Source organism: Primulina eburnea, chromosome 10, assembly GCF_022965805.1.
Source record: "Primulina eburnea isolate SZY01 chromosome 10, ASM2296580v1, whole genome shotgun sequence".
NCBI classification, from domain to species: Eukaryota; Viridiplantae; Streptophyta; class Magnoliopsida; order Lamiales; family Gesneriaceae; genus Primulina; species Primulina eburnea.
In genome coordinates, this window is record NC_133110.1 from 6,463,914 (window position 1) to 6,485,250 (window position 21,337).

Here is a 21,337-nt window from a genome sequence, read left to right on the forward strand (position 1 = left end):
CAATTCGAAGATTTGTCTCACAGATTGACTAATGAGATGATATCATAAGAATTTTTGTTAATTAGTTTTAATATTTTCTTATATTTATTTAAAAAAATGTATAGAAGACATTGTATATTTGTATCAATATTTTAAAAAATCTTTCAATGACATATTAGATATTTTAGTGTATTTTAAAGAATGTAACTTAAATAACACTTTTTAAAATGTTGGCATTGATAATATTATTTCATTTAATTTTGGTTACAATTTTGTGTTATTTTTATAACTAACATACTCTTAAAATATTAAATAAATTATAAATTTTTTATATAATATCACGCTTTTTAATTTTTTAGTGAAGAACATCATAATGAATTTTTGGTATATTGATTTTCCATTTATCATCATCATTATTATTATTATTATTATTATTTAATTATAACTTCAGTATAATGTTTTTAAAATGTTCAAAAAATAATCAAATTTTTTATCTCATAAAATATATTTTTATTCTTTGAAAAATATTTATTTATTTTGTAAAATTTTGATCGAAAAATAATATATTATTTTTTAATATTTTTTAAATGCTTTTAATAAAAAATGTTTCACTCGATCAGTGTATCAAATTAAATCGTAAATAATTCAAATTGACAAAAAATATTATTTTTATTTGACTATAATCTCAATATAAAAAATTTATAAACTAATTAAATATATTTATTATTATCAAACCATTTTAATTAATTATTTAAACATTCATATTTATTAATTTTAGTATCCTGGGTTTCGACACATATAAATATATAAATATAAGTCCGTAGCCGATGTGTCATGCCCACGACTTTATCGTAATCCAATCTGAATCAAACTCCAGACTTTCTGAAATTTAGCATATCCTTTCGATTTAAAATTTGAATCCTTATCTTTATACAAATTTGCACGTTTTCTTCAATCACACTTCAGAGATGATGTCTGTCTGCTTCTCTTTAGTCGGAAGAAAGATAAGGCTCTGGAAAAATTAACTTCCGGTGGGATTTATATAAATTTTGTGGGGTTGATTTGTAGACGCTTTTGGAGTTTGATCGAGTGGACACTGTCAAGATTGAATCTTGAGGTTAAATTTCGGGTATTTTGCACTTTTGTTTTCTGGGTTTTACGCTGCGTTGTTTCGAGGATCACCGGAGGAGACGGATATCTGATCTTCTTCTCACAATTTTGTGAGTTCAGAGCTGATTCTTGCTCACGCGGGGAGGTTTAGATTCTCTTACTTCAGCTTCTCGATTCCAACCTTTTGACTCTTGATTTCTCGTCCTCTCCATTACATTTAATAAATCATTAGCTGGAATATTTATCTCGATCTTCATTCTCTGGTCAAGTGTATAATTTCTGGTTGCTGTTAATAAAAAAAGATTTAACCGTAGGTAAGGCCATGGATATAAGTAATGAGGCTAGTGTCGATCCATTCTCCATCGGGCCTTCTACTCTCATTGGTAGAACCATTGCATTTAGAGTCTTATTCTGCAAGTCTATATCACATTTAAGGCATCAAGTCTTTAGAATGTTGCTGTATCACTTTAACAAATTTAAGAGTTGTTTGAGGGACTGCTTATCACCTGTAATCTCATGGTTTCATCCTCGAAATCCTCAAGGGATATTAGTAATGGTGACATTGATTGCTTTCTTGTTGAAGAGGTACACTAATGTCAAGACACGGGCAAAGATGGCGTATAGGAGGAAATTTTGGAGGAATATGATGAGAGCTGCATTAACCTATGAAGAATGGGCTCATGCTGCTAAAATGTTAGAAAAGGAAACTCTTAAAATGAATGAAGTGGATCTGTATGACGTAGAACTTGTAAGGAATAAACTTCAAGAGCTTCGCCATCGTCGGCAAGAGGGTTCTTTTCGGGATATTATTTTCTGTATGAGAGCTGACCTCGTTAGAAATTTAGGTAATATGTGCAATCCTGAACTCCATAAGGGTAGGCTTCAGGTGCCAAAACTCATAAAGGAATATATAGATGAGGTTACAACACAATTGAGAATGGTCTGTGATTTTGATTCAGAGGAGATTCTGTTAGAGGAGAAGCTTGCTTTTATGCATGAAACAAGGCATGCCTTCGGTAGGACGGCTTTGCTTTTGAGCGGGGGTGCTTCTTTGGGAGCTTTCCATGTAGGAGTGGTGAAAACATTGGTGGAACATAAGCTTTTGCCACGGATAATTGCAGGGTCTAGTGTGGGGTCGATTATGTGTTCGGTTGTTGCCACTAGGTCATGGCCAGAGCTTCAAAGTTTCTTCGAGGATTCTTGGCATTCTATCCAATTTTTCGACCATATGGGTGGAATTTTTACTGTTTTTAAGAGAGTCATGACCCGAGGTGCAGTTCACGAGATCAGACAACTGCAGATGATGCTCAGAAATCTTACAAATAATCTTACTTTCCAAGAAGCTTATGATATGACAGGTCGAATATTGGGGATCACTGTCTGCTCTGCGAGGAAGCATGAACCTCCTAGATGCCTCAACTACTTGACCTCACCTCATGTTGTCATATGGAGTGCTGTGACTGCTTCTTGTGCATTCCCCGGTCTTTTTGAAGCTCAAGAGCTGATGGCAAAGGATAGAACTGGAGAAATTGTGCCTTACCATCCACCATTTCATTTGGGACCTGAAGATCCTTCCGTTTCTTCTGCACGTCGTTGGAGAGATGGTAGCTTGGAGATAGACCTGCCCATGATTCAGTTGAAAGAACTCTTCAATGTGAATCATTTCATCGTGAGTCAAGCAAATCCTCATATTGTACCTTTGCTGAGATTGAAGGAGATTGTTCGAGCTTATGGAGGCAACTTTGCTGCTAAGGTATAATTTGTAGGAATATTTTTCTTCCATTTTATGATTATACAGTTTTTGAGCATACATCTCGAAGTTGACTTTAGCAAATAGAGGTTCTCTTATCCTCTATATTGGGTTAATGCTGACCACATCTCACTTTTTTATAGAGTTTTTTTACTAAGTTTGTGCATTGACTAGATCATTGAAAATTCCATGAAGTTTTCTATCCTGTGGTTTAATATATCCCTCTTGGTTCATTAGCTTCATTACTTCTTTTTTTTTGAATAAAAACTAGTATATTTTCACCATTCTGTTCCTGGGAAAAATATATGAATTTTGAAAAACTATTAGAAACATCATTGTCAGACAATAGAGTTCGATCTAAAATAAATGGCAGTGTTTAAACGGAGAATTTCATATTTTCTAAAAATTTTGGTCCTTTTCTTTTGGAACCTTCATAGGGTTCTTGTTGATGGTGTTACCCTAACCGGAATAGACATTTTTATCATACAAAATGCATTCGCTCAAAGGTTGAATGTCATTGGTATACAGAACTAGTTAGTAAGTTTGCTCTCCGGTTTAGAGGATTGTATTTTTGGTTTGGACCCTCTTCTCGGCTTATGGTCTAATGTTTGAAAACAAGATAACTCAGAACTTCTAGAATGTGTTGTGGAGTGATTTTAAATCTCGTGGATAATTCTTATTGAATGATTTTAACCATAATGTATCGTGGATAAAGAAATACACCGTCTGGAAGTTTTTTACTGTTTTTTTTCTCTTCTGGATTTCGCCAAATTTACGTCTTAAATCTATGTTAGTTTTATCTTTTAAGATGAAGAAACCAGTCATGAGTGTTTTACCTATGCAGCTTGCTCAGCTAGCTGAGATGGAGGTCAAACACAGGTGTAACCAGATATTGGAGCTCGGTTTTCCACTTGGGGGACTAGCAAAGCTGTTTGCTCAGGACTGGGAGGGTGATGTAACTATTGTAATGCCTGCTACTTTAGCTCAGGTATACATGACGATTGAATCTTGTTTATATTTTAAGAAAACACCCCCTCTTTGTAAGTGGACAACTCGTATCAAAATGAGTGAATTGATAGATGCAGCCTTTTTCTGATTCTTTCTTTGTGATTTTCAGTTATCAAAGATAATTCAGAACCCATCTTACACCGAACTTCAGAAGGCTGCGTACCAGGGCCGGCGTTGCACTTGGGAGAAGCTCTCTGCCATAAAAGCGAATTGTGGGATCGAACTTGCTCTCGATGAATGTGTAGCAGTGCTGAACCACATCCGTAGATTGAAAAGAAGTGCCGAAAGAGCAGCCGCCGCTTCTCAAGGTCTCGCCACCACCGTCAGGTTCAACGCATCTAAGAGAATCCCTTCTTGGAACGTCATTGCGAGAGAAAATTCGAGTGGATCCCTCGACGAAGACCTTGCTACAGAGATCAATCTGTCTCTTCACCAAGGAGTTTGTGCTTCCACCACCGGGAAGATTTCAAGAAACTGGCGGGCACAAAGATACACACATGAAGGAAGCGACAGTGATTCTGAGACGGCTGATCTGAATTCTTGGACGAGGTCTGGTGGTCCTTTGATGAGAACAACTTCCGCAGATAAATTTATCGATTTTGTGCAGAGTTTGGAGATTGAATCAAGAATCAACAAAGTGTCTGCGACCCAAATCAGTAGCAAGGATCAAAACAATCCCAGCTCAGAATTTGATAGGAGGGACAATGGTAACCGAGCCCCCCACAATTGTAACCGAGCTCCCCCTAACAATTCAAGCATTATGGTCACCGAAGGTGATCTTTTACAGCCGGAAAGAATTCAAAACGGTATAGTTCTGAACGTTGTGAGGAAGGAAGTATTTTCGCCCTCTAACAGGAGTCATGATTTGGGATACAATAGCTCTCCACATGATTCAGTTCCGGAGTGCGTACAACTTGACATGCCTGATAAGGAGATGGACGATGTTTCAGTGTCTGAAAATGGAGACGATGATGGAGAAGACATGTACACAGATGAAATCGAAGCAGGCGGTTCCCGGAATAGTTGTATAGTCAAAGATATATGTGATGAGCGTGTTATGGATGGTTGATCACCGTGGTGAGCAAAGTTCAAGAATCTGCTGGTATTTTGCAGAATTATCTGAATTCTTTCTTGGGAGGTTGAATTTTTTTGCAATGGCTCCGTAGTCAGGTTATTGATTCAAGACTTGTAAATGTATTTCAAATAAAATTTTATGCTATAAAAATTATGTCATCATTCGCTGATGTATTATATATAATGCATACAAATAGGGGTGGACATAAAAACCCGAAAACCGAAAAAACCGATCGAATCGAATAATTCGGTTTAAGTGGATCGGTTTTATCAGTTTGTTGGTCGGTTATGGTTTTAAAATTTATGAAATTTTTTTTTTCGGTTAGGTTATTTGGTTTTTAAAAAATCGAATTATAAGATTTTTATGTATAACGAGTCATGTTATTATGAAGTATAAGACTTTTTATTTATAATCAACATATTAAGATTTAGGAATTTAATATCATTAACCTTTAATTTTCAATCCGATCTAAGCGACGGTTTACAACAACCCGTCGCTTTTTTAGCCACGGTATAAGTTGCTATTTTAGCGACTGTTTTTAATAAACAGTCCCTAATAGTGCGATAGTTTAATAAACTGTCGCAAATTATTGCGACGATTTTAAATATATCGTCGTTATATAAAACAAGCGACGGTTTACATTAAACCCGTCGTTCATATAGCAACGGTTTAATAAAAACCGTGGCTCTTAGAGCGACGGTTTAACTTGGTCGCCAATATTGAACGGTTTATCCGCTAATCAAAATAAGCGACGGGATATCTAAAAACCGTCGCTTTTGTAGACCAAGCGACGTTTTTTTCGTAGCCCGACGCTATGAAACAGATCGGCGACGGTTTTGAAAAACCCGTCGCTATATGCGACGGTTATTGATTTAACCGTTGGAAATAGCGACGGTTTTCTCATAGCTCGTCGCTATAATTCTATATATACCGAGGTTTCCGAACATTTTTCTTTTGCGATTTTCGTCTATCTCTCAGGTAGTAACGAATCTCTATAAATTTTTTGAAGTTTCGGTTTTTTATTTTCTACTAACTATTTCGTATTTATTCTGTAGATTTGTTACTCGGTGCGATTTTCCAGTATTACACGGAAGCAGACATATCTTCGCGCAACATCAGGTTTTAAAGTTTTTTTTTTTTTCAGAAAATTTAATACATGATTTTATTTTTTGCGTAGTAGTTTATTTGTGTAAATTTAATACATTAATTTTTGGTTAAATTTTATTTCTTCGTGGTGTGCATCAGGTGGGACTTTATTAAAAACCCGCCAATTAAGATAGGTACGGTTTTTACGTATACCGTCGTTTAATATAACGACGGTTTTGGAATAACCGTCGCTAAATTAGCGACGGTTTTGGAATATCTTACTCTACGATCTAATAAAATTTTGATAAATTAAAAAATTCCACCTCAATATATTATGTGTATTTTGAAAAAATTAACCAATATTTTGTATATCCCTATTAAAAACAGAGATAAAATATTTAATATTAATTTTTTAAGATTTTTTTTTAACGACAAAAAATTATGATAGATTTTTTAAATAATAAAGTTTTGGTTATTGTCTTACAAGAATTGCATTTGTGTTTTTTAAGGTAAATCGAAATTTTATAATATAAGGAGATACAAAAATAATATTGTCTATTAGTAATTGCATCATTGTTTTTCTTAAAAAAATAAACATTATTCAAATAATAATTCCAAAATATAAAAAAAGAATCATAAATATTTTCAATATTAAAGTTCATAGTTTAATCTAAAAATTAATGAAACTCTGATATTATTATTTTTATTATAATTAAAGATTGAGAGACCTGAAGTAATTAAATTTGATGTCATTTTTCTAATTTTTATATACCAAAAATTACCTCAAACAAATGATAAAATATTTTATTTTGTTTAATAAAAAATATCACCAAAACTTATTTTTATAAATTTGTGGTTCGTCTATAATTATCAATTATCATATGCTAGTAAATATTTCTTTATGTTTATAAACCAAATTAATCTTTTAAAATATGATATCACCTCTAATAATTTCATAAACTTGAAATAATAAAATACTATCATATTTAAGTAATTATTCTAGTTAATTATAAGAAAATCATATAAAAGTTATTTCTAATTTTTTTAATATAATATCAAGTTTATTTATTTATTTATTTATGTGATATCATAATTTTGTGTGGTGTGTGTGTGTTTGTATACTCAATCAGGAAGCCAATTTGCATGCTTGAATTTTAATTAATTTAGAATAATTTTTTGCCACAATATAAAATACTTTTCATCAAATCAAGATTTTCTGCATTGGTATCTCCTATAAACCCTAAGCCTTCACCGCTTTCCACAGGCGAGTCTTCTGTGTTTAATAATTATTTTGAATTTGGTGTAAATACGAAAGAAATCCGTTGTTTTGTTCTGTACCGATAATCTTCGCTGTTTCACGGTTAAATGATTTCAACTCAATATTTTTGTTAGCCCTTTATGTTTTCTGTAGTGGTTTTGTGTTTCTGAAGTGCGTAAATTGATTTTGAAGTTCTGTGAATTTTTTTTGCTAGCATAAAGATGTCGTCTTTAAGGAATGCTATTCCAAAAAGAGCTCACAAGGAGCGCGCTCAGCCGTAAGTGTGATTAATTTTTGGGGCCATTAATTTCTTTATTGCCCGTTTTGAAATATTTTGATGTATATTTCCGGTTCACTTAATTGATGATTTGTTGTGTGTACCAGGCATTTGAGAAGGAAATTTGGGCTGCTCGAAAAACATAAAGATTATGTCCTTCGTGCAAAAGCCTATCACCAGAAAGAGCAGACTTTACAGGTAATTTCTACTACCCTGCGTCTTGTTGGTTTTGGTAGCATTTTATGAACGAAATTTGGTGAGTACTTATCATAGTGGTGAGTAGCTTCTGCGTGTTTATAACAGAAACTTAAGGAAAAAGCAGCATTGAGGAACCCAGATGAATTTTACTTCAAGATGATTAAAACAAAAACTGTTGGCGGAGTCCATAAACCTGAGTAAGCTGGAAAATTTTATTTTATTGTGAGGTTATGTGTTCTCTTTTGAGGATATTCATTTTATATGGCTTTTGTAAAGGAGCCAGGCTAATAAGTACACTAACGAAGAGCTGATATTGATGAAGACCCAAGACATTGGATATATTTTGCAGAAGCTTCAAACTGAAAAAAAGGTTTTGTTTTAGACTTTCTGGTTTTTTGGGTCTAGAATTCTCGAGATAGCTGTCATGCAGGTTCTTTATTCTGAAATTCAACTTTTTGGAGGCAGAAAATTGAAAGACTGAATGGTATGCTGCATTCTCTTGACAATCAGTCATCATCCAACCATGTTTATTATGCCGACAACAGGTGAGTGATCAAGCCCTTTTTCTGCTGATTCCTGATAGTTTTCATACCCATTTTTTAGAGTCATGTTATTCCAGTTATGTCACCACCAAAGTTTATTCTTTTCTCATTGTTAGATATGGTCACTTCTGATAGCTCAATTAATTTATTTCTTCAAAGTCGTTTTATTCTCTTCTGCTTTAGAAAGAACATCTAATTTATAATCTAGGCAATTAAGATAAAACTATCCGAAGGCCAATTTCAAAAGTTCAATGACCAAGGGCAATGAGACTGTCTTCTCTGGAACTTCTGTTTGAATCACTTTAATTCCATGTTTACACTTGTGTGTCTGCAAATGATGACATATTTTTTTTCCATCCAAGACAGTGATTTGGTGGTAATGTATTGGTCACACAAAGTATTAATGCATAAAATGGTACAGGGTAGTTATTGCTCAGTAGTATAGCATTTTTGAGCTTAGTAGATATTTTTGTGTTTCATGAAGCATGTTGACTGCCTGTTGATTCTATTTTTAGGGAGGAGGCAAGAGAAGTACGCAAAAAAGTTTCAGAACAAGGGAACCCATCTGCTTTTAAATACTTGCCTAAAGCTATTTTGAGGTACTGAAAGCTATTTTTTTTACTCAGTTGCCTCCTACGAAATCGGATTGCCAGGTTGATAACCTGTTTCTACTTGCCTCCCCACAATTAAGATCCCTACCGAGTACCGAATGATATCATTACCATAAATCCGTAAGCTATATTGCAAAAACGAAGGGGACTACAAATTTTGCTCGACAATCAGAAATAATTTGCTTTAGTTATTTCATATTTTAATTCGGAAGTCTGCCTGTCCTCATAGCTCTTTCATTCGCCTCTTCACCACCCATACTTTACCCCCTTGAAGTTATCAATACCTCACGTGTTGATTGAATATGGTGATATTTGGCGCCTTGTCATAATATCTTATTTTTCTTATTGAATTTAGTTTTCAATTTCTACTTCTTTGGTAGTCCCTGCTATTGTTCTAGTTTTCTCTTCAAAAACTTTTTTGGATTTGTTGGTCACAAATATATACCAATTGGGAGTATCAATCGCATGCTATGTGAGTTAATTATAATTCCATTTATACGTGCATGATAAATATTTATGGCCGTGTGTCCTTTTTGTCTTTTCTGGACTTTCTACTGGCTTCTATTTCTTCCCAGAGATCAATACTATCCCGTCATTGTGAGTGGTGTATCTTTGTATAAATTTTATGGGAATTAGGGGATGATACTCCTCTCCATCATATATCCTTGCCACTTGATGAACTTTGGTTCAAGAAATCGAATTGATGCACAAGTGCTAGAGCATTTAAATCCAACTGACGTTTCTTATATCATGAACTGCTATCTATCATATTCCCTAAAGGGTCTTGCTTGTTGGTAATCGTTGCTGCATTTTTCCTAAAATTTAATCCTTTTTCTGTACTGTATCTTTCTGCTTTCATTTTGGGTATTTAGTTTTATTCCAAATTACTGTTCTGTTTCTTGTAGAACATAACTTTATCGAATCAATTGGTTGGTTATCTGTCCGCCATGCACAAATCCTTTTCCGTTTGATGAGCTTTGCTTTGGTTGATTTCCACATTTCTTTTCAGTCTCTCCTTAGTTTAATCGTGTATAGAAACATGGTCAACATGCAGGAAGACAGATTCTTCATATCGAGAGCTAGAGGCTAGAAAAAAACGGTTAAAAGATCTAGAGAAAATATACACGGATATGTCTATGCAGAAAGAGTTACAGGTATCAATATTCCAGAGAGTACATTATACGCTTCATTTTTTCCTTGTTTCGCTGTAGGGTAATAATTTTAATGCATCATTGGTGCAGAAAAGGGGTAAGAAACGCAAACTGCGTGAAGATGAAATGGTTAGTCCCACTTCAAGACCCGTGTATAAATGGCGACAGGAAAGGAAACGTTGAATAGAACACTTATATATAGAAGATTTCTTGAATGAGAGCATGAGGAGGGGACGTGCAACAATATCCTGAAGTCATCTGGGAAGGACAATTTTCGTATATCTGGAAACTGCATGATTTTTAAATCGGAACAACCATAAACGGCGAAACATAATTTTTCTGTGACTGATGTTGGAAACAAGATTATATGCTTCCATGTTTTTATAATCGGATTGATGATCGGATCGAAAAACACATGATGAATTCATGGTCGAAATGAAAACCATTATATTATATAAAATAATATTATAATATTATAAATAATGAAAAAGATATAGTTACCAATATAGGGGGATATTTCTTGCTATTAAGTTCCCAAACAAGACTCTGCCATAAGAGGAGTCAGATCCTTAAGTTTTGAAAAATAGAGCTCGAATATGGAGGTGACATTTCCAAGCGACGTATATAATGCTCTTCAGCCTCCTCAGAAAATCCAAAGCCGCCACTGTTACGCCGCGAACTTCCACCTCTCCTCCACCCTCCGCCGCCAACAGCCCCTATTCTCCTCAGAAATTCATTCTCTCTCAAAGCGAGCCCTTGAAGCCTTAGTACTCTCTCCCTTTGTCGTCGCGGCAAATTCCACGGCCTCCTATCTGACGTAGTCACTGCACCCTCTCTCCTCCTCACTGCCTGCCAGTACCACAGAGAATATGCCCCCGAGACTCCTCCGCCGCCGCACACTATTGATTCAATTTCCACACACTTCTTCTCCCTCCAAGAATTGTCCTTTCAACCATGTGAAAATTCATTTGATAAAAAAGGATGTTTGAATGTCAGATAGTAAACGTTGAATTGGGTGGGGTTTGTTTAGGCAGGTGTCTGCCTCAAGAATCCACATTGAGTTCGATGTTGATCGATGTTTACTTTAATGGGTTTGATGAGGAAGTTCAAGAATTAAGATTAAGCACGAATAAAGAGATTCCTAAGTTCATGGAAAATGATCTTGTCTCGGCTGAAAGAGATTCCGACCATGTTTTTTGTAAGCCATTGAAGATTTATGATATCCGATTATTGGATGAAATATTGATTGTTACTTCAGGAACAAAGATGATGACTTTAGAATTGAAGAAAAAAGTAGTGAAGTTATGGATGAGATATTGATTGTTACTTCAGGAACAAAGATGATGACCTTAGAATTGAAGAATAAAGTAGTGAAGTTATTAGAACGTGATTTGGATTTGAGAATGGATAAACTTATGACAGTCATTCATAACACGGTTGATGAGAAGATAGACTTCATGGGAATGGAGCTTCAGGCAGTTGCACCTTGGTGCTCCATCCGCCTAAGACAGAGAAAGCTATTATGGCACAAAAAAAGTATCTTAGGCAAAAATAAGTCCGGATTTTGGAGTTGAAAAATGCAAAAGAGAAAATAGGAAGAAGTTATGAATGAAGTTATTGAAGCATGTGTTCAGGAAGTTGTAACAGAGCAATGGATTTAAATTTGAGTTCCAGATTGAGAATGAAGCGAGACAAATTTTTCACACTTGGGATAGTAAGTGGTTCAAGAGTTTCTTGGATCTGTGGATGAATGAGCTGAATGGCATCGGAAATTGTCTGCTGGTGATTTTCGCTCTTCGAAAAAGATTCGAAATTTCTCTTCCACGTGATCTTGTTGATGCTTATGACAACTTCCAACATCAAGTTTATTAATATTTGTAACCGATGAAGGCTAAGAAGGTGTTGGAGGAAGAAGTGAAAAGAGCAGAAGAGGAAGAAGAACGGAAATCTCGAAAGAACCATTGAGTATTTGACAAGACGGTACGTCAAAGTCGATGCACCCATAGAACTCATTTGGAAGGCAGTCAAGATGGTTGGATTCACCAATAGCACGGGTCGTCCTAGGCCTCCAACTTGGCTTATGGTTCTTCAAGATATCGACATAAAATGTTATACCGGGGTGGGAAGAAAGGGGCTGGATTTTTATTGCTGCTGCCACAACTTCCGAACAGTGAAAATCACCGTAACTTATCATCTTCGATTCTCTTGTATCTCGACTTTAGCAGAAAAACACGAAACCACCAATCCTGAGACAATCAGGCAATCAACAGTGTCTATTTAGAAATGATTCATTGGGCCGTGTCCAAATACAAATTGGACTGGACTCAGGTCAGAGTCTAGCAGGCTCTATCATCTGGGTTCGACCAATTTTGAAAAGATACATTTGTCTCGACCCAAAAACGACTAAAATTTTAAGTTTCATGGTGCCTCCTTTCGTCTGTTTATAATTTTCGAAAATATTTTTTTCTTTGGAAAATTTAAAAATTAGAATATTTAGATAAATTTTAAATTCTTAAATCTTAATCAGCATTTTCTAATTATTTTAATTTCGTTATTATTATATTATATTTTTACTCAAAAACTTTACAAGAAGGACAATAACAAAATATGTAACACAATTTTCGAAATAAAATTCTAAAAATAATTATTTATAAAATTAATTATACGGATTACAAATTTTAAATTTATGCACGCAATATTATTGAATACATTCGTGAAAAAATATAGTCAAGCTAGTAAATGTTGGATATGGTGGGGCAGCCAATAAATGTACTGGCAACATTTATTGGTGGGGATGGTTAAATGTCGTTAATATAATTATTATTATTATTAATTATTATAAATATATTGATATTATGTTTTATTAAAAATAATTAAAGATGACAAGACTAGACAACCCCACGCTTGTCGGGGATAAGGGACCCACATACCTCATCCCTCGTTTATAGCATCTGGTTAGTTTAACTCCTTTGTCTCCTTCTCCCCTTGCATAAAACTAATATAAATATAAAAAATAACAATTTCGATTTTTTCAAGCGTGAATTTTGCTAGAAATATTTAGGAGAAATTAAATTTTTTGTTTTTGTTTTTATATGTTCGTGTTTTTTACGATTTTGATCTTGTATATCATCATATTTCAGTTTTAATGTGCAAAATGTATTTTTAAAATGTAATCTTATTTTTTTCGACGTGACATTGACGTGGTGTTAATATCATGATAACGTAGTATCGATCTATTTAGTTCCACATCAACTTTTTAAATGATAAATAACTAAAATTATCAAAAATCGAATGATCAACCGTGTGAATTTGATAAAAAAAAAATCAAAATTTATCCTATAGAATTTACATGTATTATAATCTAAATTTATCCTATAGAATTTACATGTATTATTTGAGTACATGTGGAAAAGAAAATATTAATATAATATTTGTTTGGCTAACCGGAAATTTTGGGGCTCTCTTTGACTAGATATACTTGTTCGCACATGCATTATTAATTAATCTCATTAAATGAACCCTCAAAGATAAAATAATTTAATTATCAGAAATGGAGAGAAAAATTTGTATATTATTATATAAAAATAAACGGGCCGGGCCGGGGACCATGCAGCAGATCTTTTTAATTGTACGTAGAGCAGTAACTTCAGTCAGTTGTAATTATTCAGAAAAGAGAGGCAAAAAGAATTAGCCAAATACTGATGGGTAGAATGAAGTGACATCAGAATCGTAATTTCGTTTTTAAAAATATTTTGCCTTTATTTTTTATTTTAAATTTATTTTTGCGAGAATTAAGATATATATATATATATATTTTCATTTTATGGTGAATGAAAGTATATTGTTATGTGAAAAAATAGTATATAAAACAATATATATATATAAATAAAGAAGCAAACTAAAATTTTATAATATAGATCACGAAATTCATAAAAAAATAAACATACAGTATCGTAGCATTATAAACACAAATTCCAACAAAAAATAAGATTTTTTTTTGCTTTCCATCACACACCAAACTTTATTTTATTGCATTAATATCGTAGAATTCGTCCAACGACGTTTGATCCCTACCTAGACGACCTAAACACTCCGCACTGATCAGGACGCTGACTAACGCCTAACAAAATTTAAAATCTTATTATATATACATACCATAAAACAATTTTTTTTACCTCTCTACATTTTTCTTTTTTTTTTCAACTTTTACATAATAAAAAACATTTATTGAATCCGTTAAAAAAAAATTATTACTGCAAAATGGCACGTGAAAATCAGTGTCCCATACAAAAATCTGTAGAGGAAAAAGAAGTTCTACGTTAAAAAAAACGTACGTACAATTGTCATGTAACTAGAATACACAATAGGGATCAACAAATTTCTGACAGAATTTGAGCTCTGAGCGAGACACACGTGTCTTCGAATCCAGGGTTTAGATTACGCGATCGTACGGCTGATAGGCGTTGCTGCGTGTCTGTAAGAGAAGTCATGGTCAAGAGTCCTTGTCAAATCCTTTCCACATGTATTTACGGAATTGTCACATCACATCACTAAGTTGCGATTTATTTTATCCTACTTAGGCTCGACGTTGCTCTCATGATAAAATTGATGGTCAAGATTTGTTCATACATATATGTGATCTACTTTTTTTTTGAAATTGTATGTGTGGCAAGATCTTACCCATTGAAATGAAATGAGGGTAAAGACCACACATAAATAAGATCTCATCTACCCAAAATCATCTACAATTAAATTTGAACCATCACCACTTTCTTCAATTTTTTGAATCTCGTCGACGAGTTTTGTCGTATAAAATTTATTTAATATAATTTATCTGACTAACAAGAATTTTAGATTATCATATTAGTCCGATTGTTTAATTCTTTGCGTGCGGTTGTGAATGAAGTTGGTCACAAAGCTCTATTGAAATTGGTCAAGTTACACTCACTAGTCTACAACGTAAGTAAGACAATGAATAGGTAGAGATCATCACTTTTAGTAGTGAAATTAAATTATTTCTGTGTGTGTTCACAAACAATTTTTTTTTTTTTTTTTTTTTTTTTTTTTTTTTTTTTTTACAAAATATGATTCTGGGTGAGCTTTGTTTTTTTTTACAAAATATAATTCTGGGTGAGCTTTGTTTCCTCGATTTTAATGAATTTTCACGCACGTGGATACAAATTTAGACAAAATACATGTTTTGATGATATTCTGCCATTTTTTTTTTCACTGAGTGCATCTGTCGACTGTCTGTCTATCAATTTGACAGGACATTTTAGGTGAGAGCTGAACAAATAAATATTTTCAATTTGTTTGCATTTTAGTCTTTGAAGAGCGCATATATATATATATATACACACACACACACCTTTTTTGTTTTGTAGCATGAAATTTTAAATTTACATTAAAAAAATTCAAAAAACTTATTAAAAATCCCAAACTTTTGAGAAAATAAATTTAAAGATCTTGTGGGGTTATATATAGATATTGTTTGTGAACACACACTGAAATAATTTAATTTCACTACTACAATTTTGAATGATATGTATTAGACTAACAGTTAGATTGTTAGTTAACTCAGTTATTAAGCAGTTTGAGTTTGTTAGATAGCAGTTAGTTTACTCATTGATTACTCTAGTATAAATAAGAAGTGTACAGACTACTATTAGTCTCTCTGAACATAATAATGAAGAATTCAGTTTACATTCGATGCATGCTCATCTGTGCAATATGGTATCAGAGCATTTCCGCACCATTGATGAGCTTGTGATTCTCTCATCGAAGCTACGGTCAGGTGAGTTTAATTTCCTCGGTAAATTCTAGATCGGTGTTTTTCATTCTCAATTTTGCAATTGGAACTTCTGAATATTCTGGATCCATGGCAAATACAAACCCCCCGGCGTGGAATATGCAAATGGGGCGATCAGTTGTTGACGATCAATCGAGTCCCTATTTTCTTCATCATTCTGATAATCCAGGGCTGCTCCTGGTCTCACAGCAACTCACGGGTGAAAATTTTCCGTCATGGAGTCGAGCAATCACAATTGCAGTCTCTGTTAAGAACAAATTGGGGTTCATTGATGGATCCATTCCCAAGCCACCAGAGAATGATCTCAATTTGACAAATGCGTGGATAAGGTACAACAACATCGTAATTTCCTGGCTCCTAAATTCTGTGTCCAAGGAAATATCAGCAAGCGTTCTGTTCGCGGAGTCGGCAGAAGACATATGAAAAGATCTGAGGGATCGTTTTCAACAAAGCAACGCTCCCAGAATATTTCAACTACGAAGAGAGTTGCTCAGTTTGCGCCAAGATCAAGATCCGGTTGGAATTTACTTTTCTAAACTTAAGGCCATTTGGGAAGAATTAAACCAATTTCGACCAGTTTGTAATTGTGGTAAGTGCAACTGTAGTGGGGTCAAGAACATTGAAAATTATGTTCAGATGGACTATGCCATGACTTTCCTCATGGGTCTCAATGATTCATTCTCTCATACTAGGAGTCAAGTTCTTTTACTTGATCCACTTCCACCTGTTAGCAGAATCTTTGCTTTAGTCATACAAGAAGAACGACAAAGGGCTATTGGGAGTCAGTCCAATTTCAACACACCAACAAACGACTTGGCATTTGCCCTCAAAGGAGAACAACAGCAATCTCAATACAATAACAGAGCAAGAAATAAATTTCAGAAAGTAAGGCCCTATTGCACTTCTTGCAATGTCCCTGGACACACTGTGGAGACATGTTATAAGATTCATGGCTATCCACCCGGATACAAGAACCGAACCAGAAATGTGAACAGAAGCTCACCAGCCCCAATAAATCAAGTATCAGGACATATTCCTTCATCTGGGGCACGAGAAGTTCTTGGTGCTTATCCTTCAAATATCTTACAGAATTTTGATAAAAACCAGATGGAGCAACTAATGGCTATGTTTGTTCAACATCTCTCAGCTGCTGACAAGAAGCTTGATCGGCAAGAAGGTTCCAATGATCATTTCAATTCAGGTACTTGTCTATCGATATCTATTCCTAATGTGTTACATTCACCTTTGTGTTGGATTGTGGATTCGGGAGCATCTCGACATACTTGCTCGAATATGAATTCTTTCACTTCCCTTAAGACAGTAGACAATTCACGTGTCATTCTGCCCAATCATGAGTACATTGATGTCAAATTATGTGGTGAAGTCAAATTGGGATCTTTAGTTCTATCTGATGTTCTTTACACACCCGAATTCAAATTTAATCTATTGTCCGTGAGCTCCTATATAGCCAACACAGAAGTGGTGATCAGTTTTCATCGTGATTCCTTTACCATTCAGGACATGACAACCAAGAAGATGATTGGCAAGGGTAATCGGACGGCAGGTCTTTATGTTCTAGAAGTCAAGAATCTGGAAAACTATAACTCACACTCAAAGGTTCATGTCAATCAAGTTAGCTCACAAGTTTGGCATTGTCGTCTTGGGCACCCTTCAATGAAGATCGTACAGACTCTGAAGTCTCATTTACATTACACGGATATTGATGTACCTGATATACCATGTTCTATATGTCCATTAGCGAAACAAAGAAAATTAACATTTGTTTCTCACCACAATATGTCTGCAAAGTCTTTTGATCTCATACATTGTGACATTTGGGGTCCATATCGTGTTCCTACACATAATAATCAAAGATATTTTCTGACTTTAGTTGACGACTGTACAAGGTTTACATGGGTTTTTCTCTTGCAACACAAGTCTGAAGCAATGAGTATAGTGTCTAGATTCTGTCAAATGGTTGAAACGCAATTCACAATGAAAGTCAAGGCCATTCGTACTGATAATGCTAAAGAATTAGCTTTCACCAAGTTGTTACAGACAAAACGAATTCTGCATCAGTTTTCATGTGTGCAAACTCCTCAACAAAATTCTGTAGTCGAAAGGAAACACCAACACTTACTTAACGTTGCTCGTTCCTTGTTCTTTCAATCCCATGTACCCATTCGTTTCTGGAACGAATGCATTTTGACAGCAACTTATTTGATAAACCGCATACCTTCTCCTTGGACACACAACAAGTCTCCTTATGAGTTGTTGTATCAGAAAAGTGTGGACTATTCACAGTTTCGTATATTCGGTTGTCTTGCGTTTGCTTCCACTTTATCAGCTCACCGAGACAAGTTTCTTCCAAGAGCTCGTGCATGTGTCTTTTTGGGATACCCCCCAAACATGAAAGCATACAAATTACTGGATACCAAGACCAAGGAAATATTTATATCACGAGATGTGGTTTTCCATGAATCCATATTCCCATTTATCTCTATATCTCCTGAGGCAGAAATGATTGATCCATTTCCCAACTTGGTCATTCCCACACCAGCAAGAGTTGATAGTACTGAATGTTTGAACACCAATGCTCCAGTAGATGTTCCACACGAGACATCAGACGTTGATTCACTTGCACCTTCAGCCACTGATGCACAAAATAGCGCTCCAGAAATTCCCTCTCATATTGCACCTACTCGCACTTCTTCGAGAGTGACCAAACAACCATCATACTTAAGACATTATCATTGTCAACTACTGCAACATCAATCACACCCAACCTCTGCAGTCTTGTATCCTTTGGAGGCTCACATGTCTTACCAAGCATTGTCCTCAGCATACAAAAATTTGTACTTAATATTTCCACTCAAGAGGAACCTCAATTCTTTCATCAATCCGTCAAATCCAATGCATGGCGGGATGCAATGAGTGCTGAACTCGATGCCATGGAAGCCAACAAGACATGGTCGGTGGTTCCACTTCCTTCCAACAAGCAAGCCATAGGCTGTCGATGGGTATACAAGATAAAACACAAATCTGATGGCTCGATCGATAGATATAAGGCTCGGTTAGTGGCGAAAGGCTACAACCAGTGCGAAGGTATTGATTTTTTTGAAACCTTTTCCCCAGTTGCCAAGCTAGCCACTGTCAAAGTTTTACTTACACTTGCTGCTAGACAAACTTGGCATCTTGCACAATTGGACATTAACAATGCCTTCTTGAATGGCGATCTCCTCGAAGATGTTTACATGGATCTACCTCTTGGATTCATTCCTGAGGTACAAACTGATTCAGCAAACTCAAAGCTTGTGTGCAAACTACACAAATCCATCTATGGCTTACGCCAAGCCTCTCGCCAATGGTACACTAAATTTTCAAATGCAGTCCTTGCATCTGGATTTGTACAATCCCATGCCGATCATACCTTATTCACCAATGGATCGGGGTCTTCTTTCTTAGCATTGCTAGTATATGTTGACGACATCATTATTGTCGGACCCTCTCTTGGTTTAATTCATGAAGTAAAGACTGTCCTTCAATCCAAATTCAAACTCAAAGATCTAGGGCCCTTAAAATATTTTCTCGGCCTCGAAATAGCACGGACAACACAGGGCATATGTCTATCACAACGCAACTATACGTTACACCTACTCGAAGACACTGGTTTTCTTGCTTGCAAACCAGCGTATGTACCTATGGAACCCAGGATTCAACTTAATCTCACTGATGGGGAATTACTTGAAGACGTCACACAATATAGACACATCATTGGACGTCTATTATATCTTACCTTATCAAGACCAGACATCACATTTGCAGTCCACAAATTGAGTCAATTTGTGTCTCAACCTCGTACTCCCCACCTAAAGGCTGTGCATCATGTTCTACGATATCTCAAGTCCGCTCCTGGCCGAGGGATATTTTTCTCAGCCACCTCTGCCATGCACTTACGGGCTTTTTCCGATGCGGATTGGGCAGCATGTGTTGACACACGAAAATCTGTCACTGGATTCTGTGTGTTCTTGGGAGATGCTTTAATTTCATGGAAAACCAAGAAACAAGTGACCATTTCCAGATCCTCAACGGAGGCAGAATACAGAGCACTAGCCACCACAACAAGCGAAATCATATGGCTCACTCAGTTGCTTAAAGACCTACAAGTCACCACTTCAGCTCCTGCCACTATATTTTGTGATAACCAATCGGCCATCCATCTCGCGTACAATCCCATCTTTCATGAATGCACAAAACACATTGAAATAGATTGCCACTTTATACGTGAGAAAATCAAGGACGGAACAATTAAACTTCTACCAATCCGGACACAACTCCAGCTTGCTGACATATTCACAAAACCTCTTCCACGTACAACCCTCTCTCATTTGATCTCCAAGATGTCTGTCAAAGATATCTACAGTCCATCTTGAAGGGGGAATATTAGACTAACAGTTAGATTGTTAGTTAACTCGGTTATTAATCAGTTTGAGTTTGTTAGATAGCAGTTAGTTTACTCATTGATTACTCTAGTATAAATAAGAAGTGTACAGACTACTATTAGTCTCTCTGAACATAATAATGAAGAATTCAGTTTACATTCGATGCATGCTCATCTCTGCAATAATATATTTATCAAAGCATTGTTATCTCTTTGATAATTTATTTTTCTTAATATATATTATTAAGAGGTTATGGGTGTATTTTTGGATTTAAGATTTGGATTGTGATATAAAATTATACTTTTCGTCTTTTACGTTTATTTTTTTGTTAATTTATTTTGTCGAAATTGAGTCTTAATATGATATCTTTATTTTCTGACAATTTAAATCCTTCTTTTACCGAAAATAATGATGTGACATTACACACATGAGTGTCATGTTGTCACATTAGATTCACAATGTAAAAATGATCAAAATTGTAAAAAAAAAAAATAAAAAAAATCAAAGAAACAACGGTCTACGTCTAAAATTTGATAACGTAAAGCCGAAGTCAAGAAAATATAAATATGTAAGGCCGATATCACAATTTTCCGGGATTGTGACAAATAATATAATGCACGACATTTCATCAAATTATGACAATTAAATCATAATGTTTGAGTAACCATATGATCTAAATTGACATTTTTCTACATCCATATATTATGTCAAACCCTAAAGGTTAAGGAAAATGGTTAATAGTAAAAATAATGATTATGAAATTTATTACGAATCCATCGAATCCGTACTCATTCTTCTACATATCTACAAATTATCTTAAATATTTTTCCCATAAGATCTGAAAGCGATTATGTTTCACCTAGCTTGCAAGTGCTTCCTTCCCATGTTAAAAAATGATGTCCTTATCATGACTTTTTCTAAAAAAAAAAATTTATCTTCTATTTTTTTTTTCTGGATTACATATTTTTTCATTTTATATACTATTAAATGATGGATTTGATATAGTGGAATTTTTCTACTATTATTCAAGTTGCACTAAGT

General features: G+C 34.8%; 2 protein-coding genes and 1 pseudogene across 5 annotated transcripts; all 3 read left to right on the forward strand.

Moving 5' to 3' along the window:
- The first annotated feature begins 821 nt into the window (after positions 1 to 821).
- Positions 822 to 5,117, forward strand: LOC140802880 (triacylglycerol lipase SDP1). The gene is made up of 3 exons (XM_073158500.1): positions 822 to 2,842; positions 3,684 to 3,827; positions 3,957 to 5,117. The coding sequence occupies exons 1-3, from the start codon at positions 1,412 to 1,414 to the stop codon at positions 4,914 to 4,916; spliced, it is 2,535 nt and encodes an 844-aa protein (XP_073014601.1). The 5' UTR covers positions 822 to 1,411; the 3' UTR covers positions 4,917 to 5,117.
- A 791-nt stretch (positions 5,118 to 5,908) lies between these two features.
- On the forward strand, positions 5,909 to 10,508 carry LOC140803622 (probable U3 small nucleolar RNA-associated protein 11). 4 transcript variants are annotated; one of them, XM_073159524.1, is made up of 9 exons: positions 5,909 to 6,041; positions 7,481 to 7,543; positions 7,651 to 7,741; positions 7,847 to 7,938; positions 8,018 to 8,111; positions 8,207 to 8,286; positions 8,799 to 8,882; positions 9,949 to 10,048; positions 10,136 to 10,508. In XM_073159524.1, the coding sequence occupies exons 2-9, from the start codon at positions 7,488 to 7,490 to the stop codon at positions 10,226 to 10,228; spliced, it is 690 nt and encodes a 229-aa protein (XP_073015625.1). In that variant the 5' UTR covers positions 5,909 to 6,041; positions 7,481 to 7,487; the 3' UTR covers positions 10,229 to 10,508. The 4 variants fall into 4 exon arrangements, with proteins under 4 accessions (XP_073015625.1, XP_073015624.1, XP_073015628.1 ...); XM_073159523.1 differs by lacking the exon at positions 5,909 to 6,041 and adding an exon at positions 7,121 to 7,272 and having other exon boundaries at positions 10,136 to 10,507; XM_073159527.1 differs by lacking the exon at positions 5,909 to 6,041 and adding an exon at positions 7,147 to 7,272 and having other exon boundaries at positions 7,488 to 7,543.
- Positions 10,509 to 11,111: 603 nt separating this feature from the next.
- LOC140803801 (nuclear intron maturase 3, mitochondrial-like) lies at positions 11,112 to 12,414 on the forward strand (annotated as a pseudogene).
- Positions 12,415 to 21,337: the final 8,923 nt, after the last annotated feature.

Excerpts from the sequence above, each read along its gene's own strand:
- LOC140802880 (XM_073158500.1), top strand. The coding sequence starts at position 1,412 with ATGGATATAAGTAATGAGGCTAGTGTCGATCCATTCTCCATCGGGCCT. Across the intron at positions 2,843-3,683 it reads GAGGCAACTTTGCTGCTAAG|CTTGCTCAGCTAGCTGAGAT; the intron begins GTATAATTTGTA and ends TTACCTATGCAG. Across the intron at positions 3,828-3,956 it reads TGCCTGCTACTTTAGCTCAG|TTATCAAAGATAATTCAGAA; the intron begins GTATACATGACG and ends TGTGATTTTCAG.
- LOC140803622 (XM_073159524.1), top strand. The coding sequence starts at position 7,488 with ATGTCGTCTTTAAGGAATGCTATTCCAAAAAGAGCTCACAAGGAGCGC. Across the intron at positions 7,939-8,017 it reads GGCGGAGTCCATAAACCTGA|GAGCCAGGCTAATAAGTACA; the intron begins GTAAGCTGGAAA and ends GCTTTTGTAAAG. Across the intron at positions 10,049-10,135 it reads CTATGCAGAAAGAGTTACAG|AAAAGGGGTAAGAAACGCAA; the intron begins GTATCAATATTC and ends TCATTGGTGCAG.